Source organism: Tachyglossus aculeatus, chromosome 5, assembly GCF_015852505.1.
Source record: "Tachyglossus aculeatus isolate mTacAcu1 chromosome 5, mTacAcu1.pri, whole genome shotgun sequence".
In the NCBI taxonomy this organism is placed as follows: Eukaryota; Metazoa; Chordata; class Mammalia; order Monotremata; family Tachyglossidae; genus Tachyglossus; species Tachyglossus aculeatus.
The window spans coordinates 71,978,522-72,000,927 of record NC_052070.1 but is presented as its reverse complement, the minus strand read 5'-3'; the positions used below and the strand labels follow the sequence as shown (position 1 = coordinate 72,000,927).

Sequence of the window (22,406 nt, the reverse complement as noted above, 5' to 3'; positions counted from 1 at the left end):
TCGACTCTTTTCTGTTCCGACTCATATTGAACTAGTTGGTGACAAATCAAAAAGATGATTTTGGAAACAGCTAACTCAATTTTAGAGGTCCCTACAGAGTTTCTCTCTGATCCTGAGCTGATTGTTGTCCATTCTGTGGCTCCCAGTTCCAGACTTTCAAGTTAAGAAGCCAAGATCTCTAGTAATAATAGTAGTAGTGTTTATTAAGTTCCCACAGGGGGTGGTATGCTGTTCTAGCCACTTGAAGTACAGAATTGCAAAGACACAGTCCCTGTCCACAAGGAGCTTATACTTTAGTGTGGGACACTAGACTGATTTGACTAGGATTTTCATTTACCACTCTTCATTCCAGACCTTGGGATCACATCCCTTAGTTGAGAGAGCTCCAGTAAGCTAAAAGTGGAGGAGCAGTGTGGTCTAGTGGTTAGAGCACAGGCCTGAGAGTCAGAAAGACATGGGTTCTAAACCCGGCTCCACCACATACATGTCTTTTGTGTGACCTTGGGCAAGTCACTTAACTTCTCTGTACCTTAGTTACCTCATCTGTAAAAACGGGGATTAAGACTGTGAGTCCCATGTGGGATAAGGGACTGGGTCCACCCTGATTAGCTTGTATCTACCCCAGTGCTTAGTACAGTGCCTGGCCCACAGTAAGCACTTAAATACCATTTAAAAAAAAAGCAAGATGCAGGCTTTTTTTTTAATTAGAGAAATCTAGTCTTGCATCAACTGATGGCACAAAACCTGGAGCCCACATCAGGTCCAACCATTTCATTGCGGTGAGTTACTTAAATTGGTCAGGTAGCCCACATGAAACCCAAAACAGGTTGATCCACTTTCCTCAGTTAATAAGCCCGGATTAACCTGGGCCACTTGCTCTCCATGAATATAGGCTAAGGATGGTCAATATAGAAAAAGAGAAACCACCCTCAAGGGGTATAGGTCACCCTCAAGCTTGATTTCTTACTAAGCAAGACTGTCAGTTTTCACTGTGGCTAACCTGAAACTTAAGCTAACAGGTTTGTGCTTTTTCAAAGAGCAAAGAAACGGACTCAACATGCTGTTTGAAGTGGAAGTCTTATTTCCCTCCCAACCCCATTTTTGTTCATTGTTCTGCCACTCACTCTGGGTATTTGATCTTTGGCATATTCTATTGTACAATTGGCTTTTGAGCTAAGGACTCATCCTTGCTCTTCTGTCCTGAACAAGTGGGAGACAGCATGGCGTAGAAGATAAAGACAGCATGGGCCTGGGAGCTAAAGGACTTGGGTTCTAATCCCAGCTCCGCCACTAGTCTGCTGTGTGATCTGAGGCAAGTCATTTAACATCTCTTTGCCTCCGTTTTCTCAACTGCACACCTGTTCTCCTTCCTACATAGACTGTGGGACAGGGACTCTATTCAGGCTGATTAACTTGTATCTTCCCCAGTGCTTAGAGCCTTTAACAAATACCATAATTTTTTTTTTAATTACTGCTTTCGATACAACATACCAATCCAGCCTAGGTCCGTCTACTTTCTGAAATTTGTATGCTGCCCTCATTCATGGTGACTCCTCTTCTCTCACCTAGAATTCACTGTGGCAGAGGTCACATCCTGTCTTAATCGTGATCAATGGAGTGAAGGGTGCGCTTGACATCTTCAGTGGTCATCTGGGTGCTTAATCAGTTGCATTTAATGAGCACCTACTCTGTGCTTAGCACTATAGTAAGCGCATGGGAGACTACAGTATAACAGAGTTGGTAGACTCATTCCCTGTCCACAGGGAGTTTAATAAATACTTTCTGAGAGTAGATATCTGGGAATCGGGTAGTTAGTAGTTGACCCGTGCCAGGGGGAAGGAAGAGAAACGGGAATTTTCTAACCACAAAGCAGTCTTTTCAGAAGGAACAAAGTCAGTCGAATTTATTGAGCGCTTATTGTGTGTAGAGCACTTGACTAAGCCCTTTGGAGAGTACAGTATTGCAATATAACTGTGTATGACAGAGGAGGGGTGTGAGGATGGTGAATGAGTAGTAATCAGTTTCATGCTTGTGGAGCTCTTTTGGGTTTTTTTATGGTATTTGTTAAGCAAATAAGTTTGGCAGAAGTCTGGTGAATCTGACCAGGTACTGTATACAGTTGTTCTTTGGCTCAGTTGGGTAAAATAAGGCCAGCATTCAGAGGTAGGATAATTTAGGCATTGGAGAGTCTGAGCTAACAGTGAACTAAATATTAGCTAGTAACTTTCATTAGTAACCATATCTTCTGTGAGACACTGGCTCTTATAAAGGAGGAATTTGGGGGCATTTTGCTCCTAAATTCTTACCTGATAATGTAGAGTTAAGCAAAAAGTATCTCCCAGAAAGACTCTTTAGTTTCTGAAGACAGAAACCTTGCTTCTACAATCAGGAGGATGTGGTGAGGGGCAGAGTATTAGTGTTCAGCTTCAAAAGGCAGTGTGAACTCATGGTGGGGATGGTGGTACAAAAGGAATTTTGATCGTTAGATCATTAGATTCTGAATGACTAACTTTCCTGGAAGTGCTGACTGGGCCTTCAAGTGGAAAGTTTTAGGATTGGTTTTTTGGGTTGTTTTTTTTAACACTTTGTGAGCTAGGGAGGTTGGAGACAAAATCCGTAGTGGCCTCTCTTGAATTTTCTCAGCCCATGGTCCTGTGTACCTATCTTCCCTTCAGTTTTATTTGTGATACTGTTATACATCTACCGTAAGACACACATCAGATTCTTCCCTCCATCGTTTTCCTCCTGACCCCCCCGCCACCACCACCTTGCTGAGTTTCACAGATGTTATTCTAGAGTGATTAAAAGCAGTTCTCAGGAGCTGACCTGAAACGGTCCTGAAAATTTATCCAGGTTTAAGAAGTGTTATAATTCCATATTTTACTGCAGAAAGGGAAGGGGTTTATGTTGGAAGACAGTGGTCCTTGATTCTACCAAGAAAATAAGACTTCATTCTAATCTAAGGTAAAAAGTGCTTGTTTCCCGAGACCCTTTTCAAAAAAGCGGAGGGATGGGGAAAGGCCAGGAGTCACACAAGCTGGTTTGTTAAAGGGGAGAAGTTCCAAAGTGGTGGATTTCTCTCCACTAAGAAAGCTCCTAGGTGGAGTTATATTCCAGAAGCGTCTTGGTGAGCCTAGATGGGAAATAGCAGAAGTTACTTGGGGGTCAGGAGAGAAGGGAGAGGGGTTTGCCAGCTCTGACAAGGACAATCAATTCCTCTCTCTCTGCATCACTTCTGCAGAGTGCCTTCTACATGCCTTTAGGGAAGATCTTAATTCAGAGGATCAGTCCTGCGCATACCCTTGCAGCTGGAAAAAACGTTTGCCAGTGTAAATGGAGGCCCTCCAGAGCCTTTCAGAGGTTGGCCCTGCATGTCTCTGCCTCTTGATGAGGATGCAGTGGCAGTGACTCAGAGCCGGCTACGAGGCTTCCTGCACGTACTGGCAGGGAGGGAAATGTGGGGCGGCCTGGCTGGCAGGAGGAGGAGCTTGGGAGAGTGAGCAGTGAGCCAGCCTTTCATAGGCAGCATTTCCTATCACCTCATGTGGCTTGAGGGATCTCTCCTCGTTTGAGTTCCTGAAATTCCAGGGTGGGGATTCTGCTGGCGTCCTTGTAAAAGCAAAAGAGTCACTTTGTACTCCAAAGCAGGATCTCTCATCCTGCAGATCTTTGAGGGCCAATTTTTTCCCCATTTAAATGTGCATTAAGATGTTGCACATCTAGATGTTATCTCTGTATGCGTAAGTATGAAATTCTGGGCATTTTTTTCTGTTTTCTCTTTCTCATTTTCATAGTCGTAGCAGGAAACTAGGGGACTAAGGCTTAATGTAGTGGTGCCATAATTTATTGTAAGCCAGTAGATCATGTACATTTCTGGCAGCAGCATCTTACTTTGCTAGTGGGTAAAATTTAAATGTCCATAATGGAATGGGCTTTAGAAAAATGAACTTCTGGTTGCCACCTCAGGTACTCTTTCAGAGGGCACTTTAAGAACATTATATTGACTAGGCTCAAAATTCAGAACGAGGGTGGGGGCTTCATGCCCCAAACACCTGAGCTTTTCTCCCAATCTCTTGCAGGTACCGCTGATGAAACACGAGGGCACGGCATGTCGGAATTGTAAAAGCCAAAGGTCTGAGGTCCTCAGCAGCAGTTCGTGTGCATGACAGAAGGTCTTACAATATCAAATGAATGAATTTCAGCATAGCACTTTGTGTTACAAAGTTAGTAAAATTGTGGATGTAATGGATGAGACACTGGATTTGAAATCAAAACCATTTTATGATTGGTCCGAATCAGTGTTCCTTAGCTTCTCTGCCTCAGTCTCTATTGGAATAATGCCTTCCTTTTTTATAAGTCCTCTGAGATGCATGAGTTGATATGTGTTAGCTCTTTGAACTCTCAAAAGTTGGTCAAATCAAGTTGGCATTTAATAATAATGATGGTATTTAAGCGCTTACTATATGCCATGCACTGTTCTAAGAGCTGGGGTAGATACAAGGTAATCAGGTTGTCCCGTGTGGGGCTCAGTCTTAATCCCCATTTTACAGATGAGGGAACTGAGGCCCAGAGAAGTTAAGTGGCTTGCCCAAAGTCACACAGCTGACAAATGGCAGCGCTGGGATTAGAACCCATGACCTCTGACTCCCAAGCCTGTGCTCTTTCCACTAAGCCACGCTGCTTATTTTTGATCCTCACTTCTACCTGCTACGGCTGGAAATAACCGGTCACTTGTGTGGTTGAAGTTCCAAGGAATGTCTGGTTCTCTTCAGAAAGCACATTCTGGAGCCTGTTACAGTCTACGACTTAGTGCTGTAGTGGCGGTGTGTGGGATCTTCCATCTTTTAAGAACCCTCCATCAGGGGCTACAGAAAGCTGATCTGAATCAGTCAGTACATATTTCTGAGTGAAACATTGCACCGGAGAGCGATAAAGGAAGTTAGTCACTTAGTCACCGCCCTGTGGCATTGAGGTATCAGTGGTAATCAGTACTGAGTAAAGCTGGACTCAAGAAGCAGTTTAAGTGGCTTGATTTTTATTTTTGTTCTCTTGCTACTGCCAAGTCTTGGAGCACCATTTAGAAGGTCACTGTGGTTGGCAAATCATGTTAAATTTCAGAAAGCCAGGTCATTTTTGAGCGCTTGTGCAGAATGCTGTACCAAGAGCTTGGGAGAGTACAGTGTAACAGTCAGTAGCTATGTTCCCTGCCCACAGGGATCCTGTAATCTAGAGCTAGAACCTGAAATGGCAGTGTCTGTTAGCTTGATGCGTGGGAAGGAATTGCTTGGGGTCAGGTCCTGAAGAGTCAGCAATACACTTGAATGAGGGTATGACCCTGTTGTTGCACTCTCCCAAGCACTTATTACAGTGCTTTGCACACAGTAAGCGCTCAAGAAATATGACTGAATGAATGACTTACACTTAATTGCAGGAGTCTCCCTTGCTCTTAGATTTGCACCCTCAATTTACTCCTCCCTCAGCCCCGTAGCACTTAGTTACATATCCATCATTTATTGATTTTTATATTCATGCCTGTCTCTAGATTGAAAGCTTGTTGTGGGCAGGGAACATTTACCAACTCTGTTACATTGTACTTTCCCAAGAGTTCAGTTCAGTGCTCTGCATACAGTAAGCACTCGATTGACTTGGAGTTCCACTCTCCCTGCCTTCCTGGAACTTGTTACTCTAGGGAATAATTCTGCACTGACAAAAGTTGAACTAGATTACATAGGTCTCCTGGCTACTATATTAACCAACCAACTTCCTTGTGGCATTATCAGAAATACTGCACGTAAAAAGAGATAACTGATGGTGTTTGGAGCCAAGGAGGAAGGGGCTTGGAGGGGAGCAAGAGGAAGGATGCTGAGTAAGGCCCGGTAGCCTGTACTGTCTCACTCTGCTTGTTCATGTCACATCCTCAGTTCTCATCATAGCTGGCTGGTGCCTCCTGAACTTGGAGACAAGATTCTGTCCCTTCCCTTCTCTGGGCCTCAGTGGCCTCATCTGTAAAATGGGGATTGAGACTGTGAGCCCCACATGGGACGGGGACTGTGTCCAACTAGATTTGCTTGTATCCACCCCAGCACTTAGTTTGGTGCCTGGCACATAGTAAAAGCTTAACAAATATTATTATTATTATGACTTGACACCACTTCATTGTGTTCTCACCAAGTGGCATGGTGCAGCAAAACAAAGGCAGTAGGAAAATGCCTTCCTTGAAGCCTCAGGAAGATGTGGAATAGCACTGAGGTTTGTATCCCAAGCCCCTGACTTTTTCGTGGCTCAGGCTGCCTTGAGAGCCAGGGAGGAATCCAGATACCATTGCAGAAGGTTTTGCAACTGAGAATAGGAAAGGTAAATGAGGGGTGAGAAGAGGAAACCACCGAGGAACCTTGCTCTGAATGTAAACCAGAAAATGAAATAAAATGCCTCAGACACAAGAGGATGACTCTCAGACCAGTTTTATTTCTAGTTAGTATTCTCTCCTGGCCTGCTAAGATGGCTAATTACTGGATCACTCTAGAGGCTGAGTAGCAAAGAACAGAACATGCTATTGTTTCAGGGCTGACTTATAAGCTGAGCCACTCTTTTAACCGGCATGAAAAACATCTCTGGGGCATCAGTTTGTCCTATCAGGAAGGACAGTGTGTTCTCTTTTCTTACACTATAACCTCCCTGTTTCTGAATCTACTCATTTCATGCCCACTCAGGCTTGCTGCTCTTCTTCCCTATTAAAAGTCAGGGCAGACACCATCTCCTTCAGATTCCAAATTCTCCAGTTTAAAGATACAGTACTCTGAGAGTGTATCACTGGGACCTGTGGCTTTTATGTAGTCAATTATGTTCACTGAAGTTGGGGAAAAATCTGCATGGCACTGTTTCATTTCACTGGGGAGAGGGAGCCAGGTGCTCACTTGACTTGATGCTGATGTCATTCCCAAGTATAGCACTAACTTGGAATGGTCTTCAGGAAGGCATGTCCCGTTCCTCCCAAACTTGGGCCAGCACAGCCCAGTGTGTCAATCATATTTATTGAGTGCTTAGTATGTGCAGAGCACTGTACTAAGCACTGGGGAGAGAACACTCTAACACATTCCTTGCCCACAACGAACTTCGTGGTGAGACTGGTGTCTCAGTGTCCACCAGTCCCGCTGGGAAAACGACTTGCGGTTGTGTCCCTTAAGGCAAAGCAGGTCTTGTTTAAGCTTGCCCCTGCCTTGCTAGGAGAGTGCAAAGCTTTAAATGAACAGTGACTATGTAATCATAAGGCTGCAGAGAGCGAGGGTTGGGAGTCGCAGAAGGAAAGGTGTCAGCCTCCTGTGATCACAGAAACATTTCAAAGGAAGGGCTGACTGGTGCTGAAACCTGCCCAAGTGGACTGCCCCCCAGGAAAGGTGGGCAGGGCAGCCCGCCGGTCTGTCTGTCAGGCTGTGCAATGGATTAGTTGTATGAATAGGGCCAGTGTGCAAGTAGTAATGATCCCTTGCTAAAATGAATACATTCCAGTTGAGTAAGAGTATCTCCACCTAGCGCTCCTTATTCACGAGAGTCTCGGACTAGTAGTAGTCCAGAAGTTGCTTCTAGTGATTTTGTTTTTCACAGAATCCTGTTACAGCTCTGGCTTCCAAATGTTGCATTTTGAAAAGCATAGTTTGCTAGACCAGCCAGGTGTGCGTATGGTAAAGTGAGTGTTATACAACTCAGGGTTCTTCAAGATACAGCTACTGTATTATAGGAGAACTGACTAAACAATCCTTTAGAATTACAAAGAAACTTATATACGAATACGTGACCTTTTGTTGAAATCTTATCCTGAGTGGTCCTCTTATGCCTGAATCAGTCAATGGTATTTCCTGAACACTTAGTGTGTAGACCACTGTCCAAGTTGGTAGACACATTCCCTGCCCACAACGAGCTTACACTGTAGAGCTTGAAGAGACTGTGGCATTGAGAAGCCGACGAAGGTCAGAGATGAAGTAATAATTATGCCTTTCAAGCATTTCCATGTGCCTAAGCTCTGGGACATATATACAGTGTAGCCAGGCCTGATAGAGTCTCTGTCCCAACCCGAAGTCACGACTGAAAACCAACGTAATTTTTCCAGCAACTGGTTAAACCAACAGATTGAAGTTTATGTCTCATCCCTACTTCCAGAGTTCCTCTTCAAAGGCTTCCAAGGACACTTCTAACCAATTGTGTCTCCATTGTTCTGCATGGCTGTTTAACTCACAAGGGATGGTCAAGGCAACTAATTAAAAGCAAAGGTCAGGGCAAGAGGCAGTGTGCTCAAGTCATGGCCAAGTTAATTGCCCATGACTCTGCAGCTAGTAGTGATCACTAGACTGAGCTTCTGTGCATTGCGACCCAAAAGAAGCTATGGGAATGTTTCAAGGAGTTTAGGCTTAGTTTTTAATTCTTCAGAACCCCTCCAGGAAAGCATGGGTGGGAAGGTAGAGTATTCACAAGGAGCATTTAACTAACCCTCCTTGGCCACTAGCAGTTTTGACCATCTAGTTACAAGTCTGTACATTGAGTTTAACAGCCTAAAGTGTGTACAGTGTTATTAGGGCAGCTGCTCAGCAATTGAGCTGTCTAGCCTGCATTCCCTATAATATAATAATAATGGCATTTATTAAGCACTTACTATGTTCAAAGCACTGTTCTAAGTGCTGGGGAGGTTACAAAGTGCTCAGGTTGTCCCACAGGGGGCTCACAATCTTAATCCCCATTTTACAGATGAGGTAACTGAGGCCCAGAGAAGTTAAGTGACTTGCCCGAAGTCACACAGCTGACAAGTGGGGAGTCGGGATTTGAAACCCATGACCTCTGACTCCAAAGCCCGTGCTCTTTCCACTGAGCCACACTGTTTCAACACGGGAGTTTAGTTCCTTGGGTTCTGCCCCATCAGGGTGGCATTTCCTCAGCAGTTCTGTTTCAGGCAAGCTCATGTCTCCTTTATCAGTGGTGTCTCTCCTCTTGCCCCAAGTCCCCTTCACCCAGAAGAGTAGGTGTAGACTCTCTTGTAAGTGTTCTGGGGAATCTGTTTGCCACTCATGCAGATGGAGTAGGAATAATACTGCAATTCATAGCCAATACTGTAAGAGAAGTAGCATGGCCTAGTGGAAAGAATATGGGCCCGGGAGTCAGAGGGCCTGGATTCTAATCCTGGCTCCACCACTTACGTACTATGTAACCGTGGGCAAGTCACTTCTCTGTGCCTCAGTTCCCTCATCTGCAGAAAGGGGATTCAGTACCTGTTCTCCCTCCTACTTAGACTGTGAGCTCCATGTGGGACTGGATTATCTTGTATCTGTCCCAGTGGTTAGTACAGTGCTTGACCTATAGTAAGTGCTTAACATTTACCACAATTATTATTCATTCTAGAGAAGTGGAATATGAGACCTTTATCTTTTCAGCAGGAGAGTCTGGTAGCAGGGAAGGTGCTTTGTAATCTGTAAATTGTAGGTTGGTGGGATATTTGCATCAGGCCTATGTTGAGCTCCTGGACAAAGAAGCAGATGTGGTGAGGACTGTGGTACATGGACTATGGACCCAAAAATGATTATCTAGTATAACCAGAACAGGGCTTAATTCACCGTAGCTCACCGGCTCTAATTGCTTCTTGCAGTAAAAATATTACCTGAGAAAGGTAAGTGCCAAGTAATATCATTCTAGTCTTATCTCAGGGTACAAGATCATTTTGTTCTTCTGACTGCATACAGATATCTTTTTTCCTTCTTTCTTTCTTTCTTGAATTGCCTATAGGTTAAGAATCAACGGAGCCATGTCTCGCCAACACAGTGAAGCCGGAACAGCTTTCATTCAGACCCAGCAACTGCATGCTGCCATGGCAGACACTTTTCTGGAACATATGTGTCGCCTGGACATCGACTCTGAACCCATCACGGCCCGCAACACTGGCATCATTTGCACCATTGGTAAGTTACCTCAAATACATTCTGTCCCGCCTTCCTGGACACTGAAACTCTCGTTTCAAAATACCTGGGTAGGTGGCATTGCAGATTTGTCGTTCTCCTCAACCACGGAAACAAGTCCTCCTCAAGCTTACAGGCTCCTTTCTAGTCACTCTCTTCCCTAGAAGCCAGCGTTTGTCTCAGCGAGGGCCATCCACTTTTATTTTTGTTGTCTCACTGCCCCAAGAAGGCTGTGAAAAATTCCAAACTAATGCTCCTTATGAGTTTTTAAGCAACCTTTGGTGGGAATTAAGGCAATTTGGAAGGTTTTTAGAAGTTGAGCTGTGGTATATTCAACCAGTCAAGACCAACCGATGTGAGGAATAAGTGCATTTTTAACATTCAAGGTTGGATTTATAAAGGCCAGAGTTAAGAATCTCCATCTCCTGCTGGTTCTGTATCACTGGAAACTTAGTCCTGGTTGTCCCTTGTCCCTCAGCCATCCATTTACCAGTAATGATTCATTGTGTGGAGCAGAATCCATTTTAAGAGGAACCAAAGGCTCAGGAGGCCCCGTGCTATTTCTGGAAGGGTTTGCTGAGTTTGGTCCAGTATCCGAGACTGGTGGACCCTTGGTCTAACTTACACGTGAGGCAATAGCTTCCTCGAGATTCAGTACAACTTCAGTATCTGCCCTGCCTGTAGGGAAGGTGAATGGTTTGGAGAAGTGTCAGAGCCAGGGACTGTTTTAGTCGTCTTTTGACTGTTTCATTTTGCTTACTTGAGCATTTTCTACATCCAGTAGTGGTTGTTGGTGGTAAAAATGTCTTCCTGTCTTTACAGGCCCGGCCTCCCGCTCAGTGGAAATGCTGAAAGAAATGATTAAATCTGGAATGAACGTGGCTCGTCTGAACTTTTCTCATGGGACTCATGAGGTAAAAACCTGAAGGGGGCGGGGGGTGAGGTGTGTGTGTGTGTGTGGTTTTTTTGTGGGGGGAGGGGGGGAATGAAGCTAGCTTCTGCAGGTGTGCTGCAAACTCACTACCCGGTGAGCTTCAGTCAATTTAGTGAGTCACGTCCAGGTCTTGCCCAGACACAGGGCACCCAGGTAGGAATTGCCCAGATTCATGAGGTACTTTAGCCACTCTGTTCAGGAACTCTTCCTGTCTAATACGTGATGCGTTAAGCAGTTTCACTTGGAACTAGGTCTGAGATAGCTGAGGCCTGCCTTTTGTTAGCAGGCGACAACTGGCTTGGCCTCTTTTTCCCTTTCTTGTTTCACCTCTTTTCATCAATCATTCAGTGGTATTTATTACACGCTTACACTATAATGAGCACTTGGGAAAATGCAACAGAGTTGGTAGATGCAATGCAAGGAGCTTACAAGTAGTCTACACTCCAGAGCAGGTGCACACAGGTGCTTGGCCGGACCAGTTTGTCAGTTTCACTATTGACATGGGTTTTCATGACTGTGTAACCCCAAGTTAGAACGGAAGAATGGGAATGTGCTTACCTGACGTATGGGCCTCAGATGCAGATGCTCCTGACATTTTATTATGACTTCTGTCTAGCAGCATAGAGAGCGGTGGTGGTAGTTTAATTCCACGGTCGCCTATGTTGCTGTGCTCGGTAGAAAAGTCTCAACTAGACTGTTTCCTGTAAAAACTTCCCCTTCTAGATCGAAAGCTTTGGGGGCAGGGGACGTCTCTACCCCCTCTGTCATATTATACTGTCCCAAGCACTCAGTACAGTGCTCTGCACACAGTAAGTGCTCAGTAAATACCACAATTCTAGACGGGTTGTCAAGTACTGCAGGAAATGTTCAATCCAGAACCAGGAAGAGTAAGTGAGGTCAAAAGACTCTTGGTGTTCTTGAAGACTAATAATACGGGGAGCTGATTTTCCAGGCTACAGAACTGTTCCTCGTTTGGGTAGCTAGTCAGAAAAATAAATAGAGATCAGCAATCTTCCTCCTGACCCAGCAAAAGTTGTTCCTCACCCTGATCGGGTGGTCACATACTGGGCTAAAAATTGATTTTGTTGGCTAGTTCATTGTGGGCAGGGAATGTGTCTTCCAACTCTGTTGTACTCAACCAAGTGCTTACTACAGTGCTCGGCACACTGAGTGCTCAGTAAATGCTATTGATTTAGTTATTGAAGACATCCAAGAGTTGAGGAGTGCCTTTCTGGGAGTGCCTTTTGATTTGGGCACCTTCCCAGAAGGCAAGTCATACCTCCAGAAGTGTGACTGGGGGCTTTTTTTAGCCTCTTCCAGAAGCAAACCCTTTACCCCTCTGTAAAGCTAGCAAGCCGTGGCCCCAGAAAGTAATGTTGCCCTGTCAGACCTATGGGGATTGCCCTCTGGCATTTGGGAGCTGGGTGTAAGGTTGATGCTAAGAATAAGTTCACATGAAATCTATTTCCTCCAGGCACTTAGCCCCTTATCCAGTCTAGAAATAGAGAATATTCTTCATTGTGGTGTGCTCTTCCTTCTTGGACCTGTTCCTTATACAGCCTGCATTCTGGCTAGCGTTATGCCTTCAAAATGTCAGGGGCTGGTCTCCAAGTTAGCAGCTGTGGCTGGCCTCAGAAGGCTAGAGAGTAGGTTTATGGACTAAATATGCTGCTTTTTCTTGGCTTCTATAACTATCTGAAGATCTAAACAGCTAAGCGAACCATAAGTGCCATAGGAATTAGTGTGAGTTATGAGGCCTGTGTAACCAGGGCCTGGCTCTAGGTTCAAAACTGAACAGTACTGAGGATAAACCAGGAAGATTATTATGGCACACTGTGTTCTGAAGGGCAGTACCAGTCCTGCTGGGAAGAGAGCTTGGTCACTAGGATTTATTTTTATCCAGCCTATTTTAGGACTTGTAGAACACATCATAAATTTTGGGAGGAAACTAAATTATTTAATGCATTAAAATTACTGATATCATTTGAAGGTGAATGAAAACAGGACATAGTAGTCTTGCTATTTTGTCGTGTTTAATGCATTTGGCAGTAGCAAGGTGAAACTTTATTCAGCTTTCACATTGAGGAGAATGCTAACAGAACTGGCATTTCAGTTATGAGCATTTCACCATATCCTGTAACTCCTAACCCTCATTTTGGAGTCTTAGCTAAAGATCAGGCTATCCCCAGAAAAATTTTTGGGAGGGGTTGGTTCAGACTAATTTAAAAAAGAGGGATTGTAATTGCTTTCCCAAAATTTTCTTTACATTGTTAAGTGACAAGGATTTGCCCGATGCATTGTTTTGATCCTGAAGGCCCCTGCAGGCTAGAGAAGAACACAAAATGCCATGCTAATTTTAAGTTACTCTTTGGAGCGGAACACGAAAGCCCTTCACTTGAGTCTAAAGGGAAACTGGTCGTGAACCCATAAATAGCATTGAATTACCCCCTTCCCCAAAGGACCAATCCTAGGTGCAGTGGTGAATAAGAGCAGCCTTTATTCTGTTGTATTCTCCCAAGTGTTTAATACAGTGTTCTGCACATAGTAAGTGCTTAAGAAATACTACTGATTGATTGTCATCATAAATATAGGACAAATTGAGTACTTGCCTACTGTGTGTAGTCTTGGGCAATTCACTTTTCTGTGCCTCATTTTCCTCATCTGTAAAATGAAGATTAAGTACCCTTTCTCTCTTCCCCTTAGCCTTGAATCCCATGTGGGGCAGTGGTGTGTGTAATCAGCTTATTTTATATCTACCTCAGGGATTAGTATAGTGCTTGGTACTTAGTAAACTTTAACAGATACACAATTAGTTCAGTTAAAAACTTAATTGCCAGGAAGCCTGTTCTAATCAGGAAAAGGAAAAAGTAGATTTAAAAGTTCTAAATCCAGACTCTGGTTACCAAGAGGAAACTGGAACTGATGCACTGTAAATCCTGACACAATCAAGAATGTGAGTGAAAGATCTAAAACCTCCTTACCAGCTTTCTTTACTCTCCATACCATTCCTTGCATGCTGCATTTTCATATGCAGGAGTAACAAGGGGTCAAAAAATACCAGAGTTAGATTTTCTTGGTAGGGAGGTTTAATATTGATGACAGTGAACTGGAACTCTAAGAATGTTATCTTCACTTGTTTTGTTTTCTAATTCTAAAGGAAAGGGCTACTCTGTAGAGAGGGAGGAGTCTCTTCAGCCAGACAGCCTTTATTCCCCAAAGGCAACATCCAGGCCATTCCCTTCCACTCCAGTGATTTCACCCTGGATCCAGTAGATTCTAGCCATGAGGTTTACATAACCTTGATTATGAGGCTTAAAACTGGTGTCACTGTTTGCTTAAGCAAAGCAAACAGCTTTTCAGTTTGAGATAGAGGGGTGGAAATCAATTGAGAGAGGAAATACTCAGCACTCTGCTGCAGCAGTGTCTTTCTAAGTAAGACCAACCTGCAAATTGTTGGGATGTGCTTCATTGTTTCTTTTTCTCTGGCCAGATAGCTGTACTTGATCCGGGCTGGGGAGGTCGGTGAGAAGGAATAGGAAGGAAAAGAAAGGATAGTAAGAAGACTTACCTCTATCCACATTCTCTTATCTCTCATTCAACTGAATGTGATGGTTGGGGAATCACTCACTAATGGAGAGCATAGGAGTGGAAAGTTGACCCCCATGGGGCAGGAGGTTGGACAGGGATTTGCCTCAGGTTGTAATGGAGCAAATGCACTTCTTGACACCATTCACTCAGGAAAACTAGGATGTGAGGGAGTAGTTTTTTCCATTCATTCCTCCATCCCCCTCCTCCGTCCCAATCCATAAGCATGAGGTAAGTTTATCTGTCTCTAAGGAGTTAAAGAGCCGGTGAGGGCATAAGTTGGTCGCAAAAACGCTGATGGCATTTCACAGAGTAGACAGTTACAACTGCCAAACCTAAAGTGAGTCAGTCACTGAGCATTAAAGGGGACAGCGTTGGCCTGAGCTTAGCTGTATGTTGCAGTGAGAATATTCGCTTCGCTTACCATGTGCTACAACTGCTGTGGTGGGTGCATTGGGAAGGTAGGGGTGGAGAGTTTGTGCCAGATTCTCTTCTGTTATTTTTATCTTCCACAAAGGCACGGCCAGAAATCACCTAATGTGTAAAGTTTTTTTGTCATGGGAAATCAAAGGAAGATTTCAGTGGAGCTTGCTGTTGTTTTTCCCTCCCCCAGTACCACGCAGACACAATCAAGAATGTGCGTGAAGCCACGGAGAGCTTTGCTAATGACCCAATCCTCTACAGGCCGGTGGCTGTGGCACTGGACACTAAGGGACCCGAGATCCGTACTGGACTTATCAAGGGAGTGAGTATCCAAAGAGGCCTTTTGAGTTCCAGAAGGCTGGCGGACTTGTGAAGGTCTATTATCGATATCCCTGTTCTTGAAGGGGAATAAAGCCGCTAACTTTCCCATCTCTTACTGTCCTCAGAGTGGCACTGCAGAAGTAGAGCTGAAGAAGGGTGCCACCCTCAAAATCACCCTCGACAATGCGTACATGGAGAAGTGTGATGAGAATGTACTTTGGCTGGACTACAAGAATATCTGCAAGGTGGTGGATATTGGCAGCAAAATCTACGTAGATGATGGCCTGATTTCCCTGCAGGTTAAAGAGAAAGGTGTGTCATGACGGAGGGGTCCACATTTACTGCTGGAGTCTTATTAGCACCCACTGCAACCCCTTGTTTCCTCCATCTGACATTTCCTAAAGAGGCAACCCAGGAAGCCTCTTTGGAATTGTTTGGCCTATTGGAAGAGGCTGTGGGACCAAGTCTGCACAACAAAGTCAGCAGAAACTTTCCTGACTTTCTCTAGTTCTCTTTTCTCCCCCACCTCAATCTTCAAAACCAAAGCTGGATTTGGATTCCAGTCCCATAGGAAAATCTTCTGTTTTGGTTTTCATGGAACCTGTCCCCTCCTCCTCCATGATGTCCATTCGCCACTCAATGTTCTGTAATCAATGCCTAAAGTGACAGGATTGCTATCCAGATGCTATCCACACTTTTCTCAGAGATTTCTCCTAGAGGGCCTGCAGTACATGAGTTTCCCCCCGAAAATGATAGGGTTGTAGAGTGATGTACCTACAAGGCTGGGGTTGTTTCATTCATAAATTCACAAAACTGGGTTGGGAAAGCTGGTATGTGGAGTTTCACAGTGATTGAGAGGATTAGTATGAGAAGCTAGGCAGAAGAATGAGATTGTGAGGTTCACTCAATGGGAAGCTAATGTGGTGTGATCAACTAAAATGTGTTAACTGGACAGAAGCCACGTTGTTCAGCGTACAGTGCCTGATGTCTTCAAACACACATTCTAAGGCTGTGGTGTCTCCTTTGTGGTAAAGATGCAGAAGTCAGCAGACAGTATCTCTAAGTACACAGGATAACCTTGGGGCAGTGACGAGAACTCTTCATTCTCTTTTCCCATGGGCAGAGGACAAGAAATAATCTGACTGGGCTGGAGGGTTCATAGGGAGCGGAGAGGGTGGGCTTATGGGTGGATGGGGGCGTATCCGTTAAATATGGAGTCTGGTCTCTTAAGAACCTGTGGGCTGTTCATTTCTTATCTAGGTGCTGACTTCCTCATCACTGAAGTGGAGAATGGCGGCAGTTTGGGCAGCAAGAAGGGTGTGAACCTTCCTGGGGCCGCAGTGGACCTGCCTGCCGTCTCCCAGAAGGACATCCAGGACCTGAAATTCGGCGTGGAGCAGGATGTGGACATGGTGTTTGCTTCCTTCATCCGGAAGGCAGCTGATGTCCATGAAGTCAGGAAGGTCCTGGGGGAGAAGGGCAAGAACATCAAGATCATCAGCAAGATTGAGAACCATGAGGGAGTCCGCAGGTGAGCGCACTCGAAAAAATAGCTTATCAAATGAAATTGAGGCTGGCTCCCCCTAGTGGAACAGTGTTCAAATAGGCAAGAACACTCATGCCTCTGAAATGTAGCCTGAAACATTATTCCTCATACAACTTTTCAAAAGTAAGTTTTTGTTTTTAATGGTATTTGTTAAGCTGCGCTAAGTACTGGGGTAGATACTAGATCAATCAATCAATCGTATTTATTGAGTGCTTACTGTGTGCAGAGCACTGTACTAAGCGCTTGGGAAGGACAAGTTGGCAACATATAGAGACAGTCCCTACCCAGCAGTGGGCTCACAGTCTAAAAGGGGGAGACAGAGAACAAAACCAAACATACTAACAAAATAAAATAAATAGAATAGATATGTACAAGTGAAATAAATAGAGTAATAAATATGTACAAACATATATACAGATATACAGGTGCTGTGGGGAAGGGAAGGAGGTACGATGGTGGGGATGGAGAGGGGGATGGGGGAGAGGAAGGAAGGGGCTCAGTCTGGGAAGGCCTCCTGGAGGAGGTGAGCTCTCAGTAGGGCCTTGAAGGGAGGAAGAGAGCTAGCTTGGCAGATGGGCAGAGGGAGGGCATTCCAGGCCCCGGGGGATGACGTGGGCCGGGGGTCGATGGCGGGACAGGTGAGAACGAGGTACAGTGAGGAGGTTAGCAGCAGAGGAGCGGAGGGTGCGGGGTGGGCTGTAAAAGGAGAGAAGGGAGGTGAGGTAGGAGGGGGCGAGGTGATGGACAGCCTTGAAGCCCAGGGATAATCAGGTTGGATACATTCCCTGTCCCACATAGGGCTCACACTTTTAATCCCAAATTTTACAGCTGAGATAACTGAGGCCCAGAGGAGTTCGTTCATTCGTTTATTCAATTGTATTTATTGAGTGCTTTCTGTGTGCAGAGCAATCAATCAATCATATTTATTGAGTGCTTACTGTGTGCAGAGCACTGTACTAAGCGCTTGGGAAGTACAAGTTGGCAACATTCATTGAGCATTGATTGGGTGCAGAGCACTTTACTATGACGGTCCCTACCCAACAGTGGGCTCACAGTCTAGAAGGGGAAGAGCACTGTACTAAGTGCTTGGAAAGTACAATTTGGCAACAGATAGACAATCCCTACCCAACAATGGGTGCACAGTCTAGAAGGGGGAGTTAAGTGACTTGCCCAAGGTCACACAGCAGGCAAGGTACAGAGCTGGGATTAGAACCCAGATCCTCTGACTCAGGCCAGTGCTCTTTCCATTAGGCAACACTGCTTCTCTAATAATGATCTTTAGCAGAATATCAGCTTGTGTCATTCCTCAATGCTTAGAACAGTGTGTGGCATGTAATTAACCCCTAACAAATACCATAAAAACAACTTCAGGTGGCCTTTTCATTCCGTATTATGCACTGAGCACTACTGTGTGCAGAGCACTGTTTCTAGATGCTCACATTAAAAGCCTCAGTCCCTATCCTCAGTGTTGATCATTTTATTTATCAATCTTTGGTACTTTTTGAGGACCGACTGTACTAAGCGCATAGGGGGTACAAAGCGAGGTGGGTTCCCTGCCGAAAAGGGTCATACTGTCTATCAGGGGAGACAGACATTACTGTATAGAATCCAATTAGTCAGTGACTTTGATTTGAGTGTCTACTGAGTGAAGTGTACCAGTTTTGTTCGATCTTTGTTTCACTGTCTTCCTTGCTTGAGCTCACCAGGCACGGTAACTGAATATAAAGCCAGGTATAAAGAGGGGTGGGCAGGCGGACCATCCTCCTGTCTACCTGTGGAGTGGAGGGTTAGGAGCAGTTGATCTGGAAAACCAGCTTCAAGTCAGGTCTGGAAGAGCAGTGCAGCGTACAAGCACTGAAGCAGCCAGTGGGTCTTCTACAGTGTGTGTCTAACTGTGAAGCTTCCTCTGTGTCCCTTTGAGACGCCAACTAACCCTGCAGCAATACTGTTGCAAATTCAAGATGAAGAAGCGGTGAGCGAGCCTGTATACCGGGGCAGGAACCAAGCTCGCTTCTGGATCTCCTGTCTCCTTTTCTGGTGGCCCTCTAATAATAGTTTTTGTGCCCTGATCTCTGTCCCTCTCTGCAGTCTCATATTTCCTCCCGCCTTGGACGTCTCTTATTTGCATGTCCCACTGTCACCTGAAACTTAACATGGCTAAAAGAGCTTCTTATCTCCCCTGACTTTCCCATCACTGTAGACAGCACCACCATCCTTCCAGTCTCATAAACCCATAACCTTGGCATTATCCTTTACTTCTCTCATTCAACCAACATATTCAATCCGTTATTGAATCCTGTCGGTCCCACCTTCATACAACACTATAAAATCCACCCTTTCCTTTCCATCTAAACTGCCAATCCATTAGTCCAAGCACTTATCCTATCCCACCTTGATTACAGTATCAGCCTCCTTGCTGACCTCCCAGCCTCCTTTCTCTGCGCACTTCAGTCCACACTTCAGTCTGCTGTCTGGATCATTTTTCTGCAAAAACATTCAGGCCATGTTTCCCCGCTTCTCAAGAACTTCCGGGGGCTGCCCACCCACCTTCACATCAAAGTCCGTACCCTTGGCTTTAAAGCACTCAATCACCTTGCTCCCTCCTACGTCACCACTCTCTTCCTACCATCCAGCCCACACATTTCGCTCCTTTAAAGCTAACCTTTTCACTCTACCTCTATATCGCCTATCTTGCTTGCCCATGACCTACCTCTGACCTGGACACCCCCCCCCCCCCACCTCTTCATATGCAATAGACAATTACTCTCCCCAGTTTTAAAGTCTTAAGGCACATCTCCAAGAGGCCTTCCCTGACTAAGCCCTCCTTTTCCTTTCTTCCACTCCCTCTGCTTCATCCTGACCTTTATTCACCACCCCAACCCCACAGTACTTATGTACATATCTGTAAATTTATTTATATCAGTGTCCGTCTCCCCCCTCTAGTCTGCAAGCTCGTTGTGGGCAGGGAATGTCTTATTTTGTTATACTCTCCAGCGTGGCTCAATGGAAGGAGCCTGGGCTTTGCAGTCTGAGGTCATGGGTTCAAATCCCGGCTCTGCCAATTGTCAGCTGTGACTTTGGGCAAGTCACTTAACTTCTCTGGGCCTGTTGCCTCATCTGTAAAATGAGGATTAAGACTGTGATCCCCCTGTGGGACAACCTGATCACCTTGTAATCTCACCAGTGCTTAGAACAGTGCTTTGCACGTAGTAAGCACTTAATAAATGCCATTATTATTATTTAGCCCATTGTTGGGAAGGGACCAACATCTCTATGTTGTGATTTGTAGCCAGAGGTCGTGGGTTCAAATCCCGGCTCCGCCACTCGTCAGCTGTGTGGCTTTGGGCAAGTCACTTCACTTCTCCGGGCCTCAGTTCCCTCATCTGTAAAATGGGGATGAAGACTGTGAGCCCCACATGGGACAACCTGATTACCTTGTATCTACCCCAGCGCTTAGAACAGTGCTTGGCACATAGTAAGCGCTTAACAAATACCGACATTATTATTATTATTATTTGTACGTCCCAAGTGCTTAGTACAGTGCTCTGCACACAGTAAGCGCTCAGTAAATACAATTGAATGAATACAGTGCTCTGCACACAGTAAGTGCTCAATAAATATGATTGACTGGTATTTGTTCAGTACATACTTTGTGCCAAACACTGTACTAAGTGCTGGGGTAGATACAATACAACCAGATGAAAATGGTCCCTGTTCCACATGGGACTAACTGTCTGAGAGGGAGGGAGCCAGGTGTCGAATCCCAATATACAGGTGGTGAAACTGAGCCCCAGAGAAGTTGTGATATGCCCAAGGAAATGGTAGAGCAGGGACCTAGGGACTTGACCTTAGGTGCCTCTTGCCTTGACTTCATTAGCAGAAAAGGCTGAAAGAAACCTTTTGGGGGAGGATGTAAAAAGCTGCACAGAGGATAAAACTGCCGAGAGGTTTTGTGGTTAAACAGATGAAATCTTAATCATCCCTGGGAGGAGTAGAGATGAGATGGTAGCCTAAAGCATTTATAAGAAATGCACAGGGGAGGGAGGGCTGGGAGAGGAACCTCATAAAATCTAATGTCTATTGATATTTGGAGCAGATAGAGCCCCACTGCTGTAGTGATAAAACTTTGGAGAACCATGAGTTCTCCTTCAGACTATACTTATTACTCAGCGATGGGATTCCTGAGGCTTGGTCCTAATGGCCTTTTTCCTGATAACAAATGACTGATTAGAGGATTAGGCTAGGGGGAATGCAGGAAATGGGCCATTAAGAGTAACAGTTGATAATAATCATTCACACTTAAAAATTACTCTTTCCCCTTCCTTTTCCCTACTTAACTGCTAAAACAGAAGATATGTGAGAGAATGAGAGAACAGATTGTGGGATTCAGTAATAATTGTGGGATTTGTTAAGCACTTATTATGTGCCAAGCACTGCTCTAAACACTGGGGTAGATACAAGACGATTGGGTAGGACACAGTAGCTGGGAGGGGACCTACAGTCACCAGAATAAACTAGATTTCGGCTGATGGCGAGAGAAGAGGGAACCAAATCAGGAGTTTATTGGCGGAGCTTCATTTCTCAGCCTGGGTGAGTGTTTGCAGCTGGGGAGAAGCGGCTGTCTGCCCACCCTGCTCCTAATTCCTGAAGGACATTGATCAATCACCTTTTAATTTTTTTTCTTATCAGGTTTGATGAGATTTTGGAAGCTAGCGATGGCATCATGGTGGCTCGGGGTGACCTGGGCATTGAGATCCCTGCAGAAAAAGTCTTCCTGGCCCAGAAGATGATGATTGGAAGATGTAACCGGGCTGGAAAACCTGTTATCTGTGCCACCCAGGTAGGCCTCCTCTGCTTTGACACTTAAAAGACTTGCTGAGGCCAGAAGGTGGCAAGTTTGTACGAGGCTTTCCAAGGGCTGGCAGTTGGGACTCCTGTTCAAGAAAAGCTGCTAAGTGACTAATATGCCAACAGCTGGAAATGTGTTCTAAGAAATGAGTGACCACTCCAAGGCTCAATGAATTAAGAAAAAATGTTAATCAGCTTTCTCAGCAGGAGTGGAGAATGGGATGGAGGAGTCATAGGAGATGGGTTAGAGTAATTGATCAGAGGAAGCTGGGTTGAGGAAAGTGGGAGCTTGAGGAGGGGGAAGCTAGAGCAGATGAGGCAAAGCTGGGTGAGGTACCAGTTCTCTGTGACATTTTGAAATGGTTACAGTTGGAGGAACCCTGAAGAGGCAAGGCAGAGAAGCAATCAGTGTAAACCGGTACATCTGCTCAGTTGCTGTGGCTTATCCCACATCCAGATAAGGTGCCTCTCTTAAATCAACAGTCTGTGATTCGTGGTAATCTGCTGTCTAGCCACTGCTATTGCAAGGAAGTTGATGGGAGGCCCCTGCTAAGGCAAGCTCAGTATAGACTATTCAGGGCTGCTCCCCCAGTGGGCTGGAAAATCCACCCTGTTCATCCTCACTTGTAGCTAGACTTCCCTTGGGGCATGCCTGGGCTTTGGGTTTGGGAATCTTGGAGGGGAAGTAGATGGGAGGCCAGCTTTTGGGTGGCAGATGGTGAAATTTCCTTTAGCAACCAAAAGTCCTGTCTTTGGCAAAGTTAATGCTTGCGCTTTGGCTTGGACACCTTGAGTTGTCATCTCCTGCCTGTTA

General features: G+C 45.2%; 1 protein-coding gene across 2 annotated transcripts in view; it reads left to right on the top strand.

The window, feature by feature from the left end:
• PKM (pyruvate kinase M1/2) overlaps positions 1 to 22,406 on the top strand; it is a 43,556-nt gene that overhangs the window by 8,024 nt on the left and 13,126 nt on the right. For both annotated transcript variants that reach the window (XM_038747028.1, XM_038747029.1), the window contains exons 2-7: positions 9,766 to 9,938; positions 10,758 to 10,849; positions 15,068 to 15,199; positions 15,324 to 15,510; positions 16,459 to 16,729; positions 21,434 to 21,584. In XM_038747028.1, the coding sequence (XP_038602956.1) occupies positions 9,785 to 9,938; positions 10,758 to 10,849; positions 15,068 to 15,199; positions 15,324 to 15,510; positions 16,459 to 16,729; positions 21,434 to 21,584 (987 nt within the window). In that variant the 5' untranslated portion in view covers positions 9,766 to 9,784. The remainder of the gene's footprint in view (positions 1 to 9,765; positions 9,939 to 10,757; positions 10,850 to 15,067; positions 15,200 to 15,323; positions 15,511 to 16,458; positions 16,730 to 21,433; positions 21,585 to 22,406) is intronic.